The 8,729-nt window shown below is 37.1% G+C and overlaps 1 protein-coding gene across 1 annotated transcript; it reads right to left on the minus strand.

The window, feature by feature from the left end:
* Nucleotides 1-7,384: 7,384 nt before the first annotated feature.
* LOC126588895 (uncharacterized) lies at nucleotides 7,385-8,008 on the minus strand. Its single transcript, XM_050254048.1, has 2 exons — nucleotides 7,691-8,008; nucleotides 7,385-7,627 (listed from the first exon to the last, which is right to left on the minus strand). Exons 1-2 carry the CDS (start codon nucleotides 8,006-8,008, stop codon nucleotides 7,385-7,387), a joined length of 561 nt encoding a protein of 186 aa, XP_050110005.1.
* Between the last annotated feature and the right edge of the window lie 721 nt (nucleotides 8,009-8,729).

Here is an 8,729-nt window from a genome sequence, read left to right on the forward strand (position 1 = left end):
GTGCAACATAATTGGTTTTTAAACCAACTTGACATAAGCAATGCATTTCTCCATGGTACTCTTCAAGAAGAAGTCTTTATGCAACAACCCCCCGGTTTCGTTGATTCCTCCAAGCCTACTTATGTTTGCAAGCTTAACAAATCTCTTTATGGATTAAAGCAAGCTCCTCGGGCATGGTATGATAAGTTGTTTCACACTCTGGTCTCCCTCGGTTTCACAAATTCTCAATCTGATTGTTCTCTATTTGTGAAACTTCAACCATCTCCTGTGATTGTGCTTGTATATGTGGATGATATTCTGGTAACTGGCCCCAATACTTCTCTGTGTCAATCCTTTATTCATCAACTCAGTTCCTTGTTTCCAGTCAAGGATTTAGGCCCTTTACATTACTTTCTTGGCCTCGAAGTGCACCGATCCTCTGAGGGTATATTTCTCTCTCAGCACAAGTATGCTTTGGATCTTTTAGTCAAGACACATATGGAAGGCTGCAAGCCATGTGGTACTCCTTTAGGCACACAGAAACTTGATCATGTTGGTGCTCCATTGGCTGATCCAACAGAGTACAGATCCATAGTTGGGGCCCTCCAGTGCCTCACTTGGACAAGACCTGATCTTTCCTTTGCAGTGAATCAAGTCTGCCAATTTCTTCATTGTCTAAGGGATTCACACTTTCAAGCTGTCAAACGAATCCTCCGCTTTTTAAAGGGTACCATTGCTCAAGGTATGTGGTTCAAGAAAGGTCCATTGCATCTTACAGCTTTCTCTGATGCTGATTGGGCAGGTTGTGTATTTGATCGACGGTCCACCAGTGGTTACTGCATCTATTTGGGTAGAAATTTAATAATTGGAGTGCCAAAAAGCAACATACTGTTGCTCGATCTTCTACCGAAGCTGAATATCGATCTCTCGCACACACTGCAGCTGAACTCACTTGGGTGTGCAAAATTTTTCAAGATGTGGCTTTCCTTCTTTCTACTATTCCTACAATCTGGTGTGACAACATCTCTGCGATCTCTCTGGCTTCTAATCCGGTTTTCCATGCTCGCACAAAGCATGTGGAAATTGATTATCATTATATTCGTGAACTTGTTCTTGCCCAACTGCTTCGTGTGCAATACATCCATACTCACCATCAGGTTGCTGACATTCATACCAAATCCTTGTCTAAAGCTCGGTTTCAATATCTTCAGTCCAAGCTTTCTCTCGGTCCTCCTCCGATCAGCTTGAGGGGGTGTAAAGAGCTACATAATAGCTAGCTGTAATACTGTTATAAGTTTGTTACAACTGTCCATGTAACTAATCCTAGTTTAGTTAGTTAACTAAACTTAATTAGTCACTAAGCTATTTTACAGAAGTGTATATAAACCTGATTGTAATTCCTTATTGATTAAGAAATGAAATACGAAACATTATTTCACATAATCTCTTTAATCATGTAGTTGAGTAATGAACTGATCAAGTTACCGAGAGACGAAAGAATCGAATTTATTGACTTCTTTTAACTTTTAAAAAGAAAAGTACCATTACACTAAAAATTATTTGGTAAAGAAAAATGTTACTCAAAGATTTTAAGTCATATATTCACTTCATTCATCTCATATCATATCATTTGAACTCAGACTAGCAGTCCCTCTTTGAGCTCAAATATAAAATAGGATATATTCTCTTGCCAACCTCAAATTTTGTTAATCATTTATACTTTCACACTTACATTTTCCTCTGCACTTTTTTTCCTAAGCCATTAAATAAGTAAATTATAAATTAAAACAAACAGAGACTCAGAGAGTGCAGGGAGAAAAATGAAACTGCATTACAAAAATCATTTCCCTAATAAAATGTGATTGGGTATTTGGGTGGGTTGGGAGATGATGGGTTCTATGTTTAAGCCCATATCTCTTTATAAGCAAAGGTGGCACTGACCTATTTCAATTCTTTTTGGGTCAGTTTGCATTTTGCAAGCTATGATTAAAAATTTGAGCTGTTGAAATCAGTGTGGCCTATAATTAAATTCAGCTTATATCTAAAAAATTTAAGTATTTCAATAGTAAAGCAAGAGCGTTAGTGAGTAATTACAAAGTTAGTTGTTAGGAAGAATTGGTAGGAACCGAACTAGTATCAGGTAGCATAGATATTATTTATATCCGCTACTACCGTAAAGCGTTATTTGCATTTAATTTTTTTATGTATATATCTTTTAACAAAACCATATTCTAAATTAACCTAATTTAGAAGAAAGGAGATTCAGACTCCGTTAAGAGGACCAGCCCACTTCCTTAACAAACTAACAGGCCTCACTCATCTTATATCTTCAAATTTAGACAAACGGATAAATAATAAGACGCAAATTAATATTAAATAATGCTACATTTGGTCTATTATAAATGAAAAATACACATAGATATAACTTTTCCCAACTCTTCAACAAAAAATTATAAATGAAAAATACACATAGATATAACATTTGGATCAGATGCTCAGTCAATCACTTACACTTGCTCCTCTTGCCTAAAATCTAAAAATATCATCAATAAAAAACAGAAACACCATCAAGCTAATCAAATAAATTGAAAGTCGTTTCTACATTATAAAATCGTCTATAAATCAAATGAAAGCGGAAATCAATAGAAATCCACCAAGCTAAGCTGGTTTGTACATTATTGTGAAAAAGCATAAGCAACGGACTTCCAAACAACCATCTAGGAACTTCCAATTTAGTCCTCAAATGCCAGCAATGGAGAAATTAAAGCTTCTACAACAATTTAACTCAAAAAATAGTTCCATAACTAACATCACTTAATCCTGACAAGTTGAATCAGAAAAACTATAAAACTTGCATCAAACATTTCATAAGCAATTCAACATTATCTCTAAATCCATACCTTTCCATCGTCCCAATTTGGTGATGAATTGTTGAATCTTTGAATGTGATCTCTGGTACAATAGCAATTAGTTATAATTTCTTCTCTACAACATTTGCCTTCTAAGTAATATAATATTCGTTTTCAATCTGCAGAAGCCATATTTGTATCCTAAACATACATGTGACTGTAAGTGAGTAAGCCACAGCCCTTGACTAAGATCTAGTTTGGGAGTGAGGTGCTTAAAAAAAAAGCACCTGTGAAAAAAAGATGTGAGGGTTTTAGGTGTTTGGTAAACTGAAAAAAAATGGCTTATTTTGGAAGCTGCTGTGAGAATAAGCTGAAATCAAAGAAAAAAGCTGAAGCTGCTATTTGCAGCTTTGGAAAACTGACTTTTTTTCAAAGCACACGGAGCTACAGTGCTCCTTTAATGAAAAGACCCACTATCAGACTGCTTTTTTTTTTTTTCCAAAAGCACTTTTACAAAAAAGTTTATCAAACGCTCTGCTGATTTATTTCACAGCCGCTTATTCTCACAGCACAGCCGCTTATTCTCACAGCAGTTTTTTTTCAAAGCACAGCAATACCAAACCAGCCCTAATAAAACCAGATTCTAATTAATTAAAACAAACAACAATGGAAGGAAAACAAACTTCATAACTTCATATTAATATAGCACAAAATGAGACAGAGTAGATAAAACCTAAAAAGAACTATTCGTTTCAGCCCAATTTATCAAGCACCAACATAAGTTATTTATTTTGTAAACTATTTCATATTTCTTTACTTTATTTCACTCACCTTGATCCACCATCATACTCTATGAGTTTGACCGCAAAGCTGAAGCGACACTATATGACTCACAACTCTTCCACTTGAACTAACTTCAGTAAAATGTTACCATCAGAATCGAAAGAGAACGTAGAAGGATAAGGTTGATTCAATAGAAGTCATTGCCTCTTCATCAGTCTGTTGACAAATGAGAACAAAAATGGATAGGTCTATAAATTGAAGGGCTAATATTCTAGAAATCACAAAAACATGGAAACCACAACGGTCGAGCATCCAAACGAAAGGCAGTTTAAATATGATGTGTACCTTTTCAGTTAAATCCAGGCCTTTTTCAGATATGTGAATGAAAGAATCTGCAAGAAAGTATGTGAATTTTGGAAGGTAGTAATTCACCAATTCTCATTAATTTGATTCTCTGTACAATACTACTATATGTAGCCATATGTTTACAATCAATTCCTACTAACTAGCTATTAATTGACAGCTTATAATACAATATAGGAATGTAATCAATTACAATATATTAATCTTTGATATCGTTGATTGACTCATAATATTCTAGAAATCACAAAAACATGGAAACCACAACGGTCGAGCATCCAAACGAAAGGCAGTTTAAATATGATGTGTACCTTTTTAGTTAAATCTAGGCCTTTTTCAGATATGTGAATGAAAGAATCTGCAAGAAAGTATGTGAATTTTGGAAGGTGGTAATTCACCAATTCTCATTAATTTGATTCTCTGTACAATACTACTATATGTAGCCATATGTTTACAATCAATTCCTACTAACTAGCTATTAACTGACAGCTTATAATACAATATAGGAATGTAATCAATTACAATATATTAATCCTTGATATCGTTGATTGACTCATAATATTGGCAAGTATCTTGATGATGATCCTTGACTTTCTCAACACTCCCCCCTCAAGTTGGTGAGTGAGTGTTGCGAACTCCCAACTTGCCTAGCAAAGAATGAAATCTTTCCTCCCCAAGAGCTTTAGTGAACAAATCAGCAAGTTGTGATATGGAATGAACAAATCCCGTCACAATTTTTCCTTCCATGATCTTATCTCGAACAAAGTGACAATCAATCTCAATGTGCCTTGTTCGCTCGTGAAGCACCGAATTTGCCGCAATATGAAGAGCGGCTTGATTGTCGCATAACAAGGTAGCTGGCCTTTGGTCTTGAATTTGAAGATCTCGAAAAAGGCTTTGGAGCCATGCAAGCTCACAACATCATGTTGCCATGGATCTATATTTGCAGCAGAAGATAAGGATACGGTTTTCTGCCATTTGCTTTTCCATGAAATAAGGCCATTTCCAAGGAAAACGCAATAACCAATAGTTGAACGAAGAGTGATAGAACATCCTGCCTAATCAGAATCACAATATTCCTTTAACTTCAATGAATTTTGAGAGGGAAACATCATGCCTTGCCCTGGTGTGCCTTTCAAATACTTCAAGATGCATAGGGCAACTTCATAATGAGACTTTTGAGGTGATTGCATGAATATACTCAATAAATGAATTGAATATGTAATATCTGGTCGAGTTATGTTTTGATGGGATACACATTCTACGAAAGTAATTTCAACGATCCAACCGTCAAACTTGTTTGTATATGCTTCAAGATCACATAGCTAAAAATCGCAAAACATAAACATTTAGAGATTAAGTAACGGGACAAAACTTTTCGACGGTTATGAACCAAAAATCATGATTTAACATTTATTTTAACTTTGATTTTGACGGAACTTGGATGCTACTGGAATGTCGCAAAGGGGCAGGGGATGTAGCTGCAGGCTGGGAAGGTGCTGGACACGGGTCCAAGGAGACAGCAGGCACATCAGGAAGGGTTGAGACTTGGTCGAGCCCATCAGTGGCAGAGGTGGGTATATTTGGGACTGGTGTTGGGCCAAGAGAAAAGCCTCGCTTGGCAATTTGGTGGTCTAATAGGTAAGGAGCTGGAGTGGGTGGAGATGAGATTGGGCTTGGTGGAATGCCTAGATTTGGGTCCGAGGTAACTGTTTTGGCTTGGGGATTTTTGTGGAATGGGAAAATAGTCTCATGAAATGTGACATCTTGACTTGTAAAACTTTGTTTGGAATTAAGATTATATAATTTGTAAGCTTTTTGCCCGAAAGGATACCCAATGAAAACATTTTTTTTAGCCTGAGCATCGAACTTATGTTGTGGGTGAAGATTAGTGGCATAGGTTAAACACCCAAAGGTGCGTAAATGGTTTTATGAATAAGGGTGACCAAATAATTTCTCATAGGGCGTAAGGCCCGATTAGAGAAGGGTAGGAATGCATTTAATGAGGTAAATGGATGTGAGAATGCATTCATCCCAAAAGTGCAAGGGAATATGTGACTGAAAATGCAAACCCCGTGTGGTTTGGAGAATATGTCTATGCTTATGCTCCATAACCCCATTTTGTTGAGGGATGGAAACACAAGAGCGTTGAAAAAGTATGCCATGGTCATTAAAGAAAGTATGCTTAGAAACAAATTCGCCACCATTGTCAGTTCTAATGGTTTTAATTTTGTGGTGAAATTGTGTTTCGGCATAGGCAATGAAAGATTTAAGCAAAGATTGGGTGTCTGATTTATGACGCCTGAGATAAACCCAAGTGTAACGCGTAAAATCATCAACAATAGTAAGGAAATAACGAGCACCTGAACGGAATGCTACTCTATGTGGTCCCCAAATATCACAATGTATAAGTTCAAAAGCATGCTTAGTATTAATATGACTTAATCCGAAAGACAATCGAGTTTGTTTTGCCAAAGGGCAAATGTCACAAGGTTTATTTTCAGAATGGCAAATTTCAAGAAAATGTTTAGCTAACAGTTGGAGTGTCAAGGGTGAAGGGTGACCAAGTCGACAGTGCCACGTGATGGAAAAGACCTTGGGAGATGAGGTAGTTGTAGGTGATGTCCCGCCTTTTGGAGTCCACCAAATAGTAAAGCCCATTACGCTGATGCCCCCAACAAATCATCGTCCTCGTCTCCAGGTCTTGTAAAATACAAAAATCAGGATAAAAAGTTACCGAGCATCTCAATGATTGAGTTATCCGACCAATGGAAATTAGGTTGATAAAAAAAAAAGGAGCTATGCCAAGAACATTATGAAGAGATATTTTGGAACCAAAATTGTAGGTGCCAACAGAGTTTATGGGAACCGAGTCCCATTAGGTAATGCCACTGATGGTAGAGGTGGATTTGAGGTTGCATTAGTCAATAGGAGACTAGATATGTGGTTAATGGCACCACTATCTATAACCCATTGGAAAGAAGAAGGCCCACATGTTATATTTGCCTTGGAATCAAGGCCCAGCTTTTGGCTTACATGGATAAAAGTTGCTGGAATTGTTTGGTGGTGAGGTTGGGCATAGAGGACGGTGCAACGGTGGATGCCACATTATTAACAGCAGGTTTGTCACTCGGCTTGTCATCGCGCCCCCTAAAACTGCTCGAACCACTGGACTGACCATGAAGATGGTGCCCCGACATGTATCCATGGAGCTTTCAACACGTTTCAATAACGTGATGGTCCTTATCGCAGTGTGAGCAATGCAATGGTTTCCTCTCAGATGATTTCCCTTTTCCATAGTTGCTATTGTTTCCACTGCTTGTTTGAATAGCCATGGCTGCAGGTTCAACTAAGCTAGGCCCAACAATCATGTTTCTTTGTTTCTTTTCTTGCGTCAACATGGATTAGACGGATCAAATCGAAGGCAATGGCTGAATAAGCAAAATCTGCCCACGAATCAGAGAATACGAGTCGTCTAACCCCATTAAAATCTGCAAAACCTTGGTTCTCTCCACCTGTTCATTGTTGGATTGAACAACCCCACAAGAACACGGTGTTAAAGTTTGGTAAGAATCCATCTCATCCCACAAACCTTTAAGCTTGGTGAAATACACATTGATAGGTTGTTGACTCTGTGTACGGCGTGCAAGGTCACACTGGATTTCAAAGAGACGAGACACGTTTTGTTGAGAAAAACGTTATCGAAGATCATCCCAAACGTCTTTGGTTGTCATCATGTACTCCACATTAGTGGCTAGGTCGCCGGAAAATGTATTGAGAATCCACATAAGGATCATGTCGTTGCACTGTTGCCAAAGAGCAGATTCTGTGGGCTTTGCCTTTGCAGATGGTTGTTCGACACTTCCATCAACAAACCCTAATTTGTTCTTCACATTGAGGGAAATTGACATGGAACGACACCAAGTGCCATAATTTTCACCGGTAGGTTTGGTTGAAACGAGCAACATTCCAAGGTGATCGGAATGATGAACGTAGAAAGGACTAGCAGGATCACTAGAGGGTTCAAGTTTGGCCATTGCTAATTTTGTTTCAATGCCAGATGTTGAATCCTCCACCATAACCCAAGGAAAAAAAGAACTAAGAAGCTAGGAAGGGCTCTGGTACCATGTGAATTTTGAAAGGTGGTAATTCACCAATTCTCATTAATTTGATTCTTTGTACAATACTACCATATGTAGCCATATGTTTACAATCAATTCCTACTAACTAGCTACTAATTGACAACTTATAATACAAGATAGGAATGTAATCAATTACAATATATTAATCCTTGATATCGTTGATTGACTCATAATATTGGCAAGTAACTTGATGATGATCCTTGACTTTCTCAACAAAGTAACATATAAGAATAGAGACCTGTAAAATTATGAGGGTAAAGATCAATCAAGTTGATTCAAGCGGCCATATTTACTACATTGTTATCTCCTCATGATACTAAAATCATACTAAATCTTATTAATCAACACCAAATCAAAATTTTCATCTATTTGTCATTTGTAAAATCAAAAGCAAATCAAATCAAATAAAATTACGTTTTGATAATATATATCCCAAATTATTTATATTTTGGAGTGATATCAAGTTAACTTTTTTTATTTGCGTTTATAGTTTTCCTCCAAGTTTATATCTCTTTATTTATACTGGTCTTTTTGTCTTTGAAGCGAGAGGAGGAGTTATATGGAACGTGTAACCAAGACGAGAACGACATTCCTTGTCTTCGGAGCCACCGGATCA

This window comes from Malus sylvestris, chromosome 2 (genome assembly GCF_916048215.2).
Source record: "Malus sylvestris chromosome 2, drMalSylv7.2, whole genome shotgun sequence".
NCBI lineage: Eukaryota > Viridiplantae > Streptophyta > Magnoliopsida > Rosales > Rosaceae > Malus > Malus sylvestris.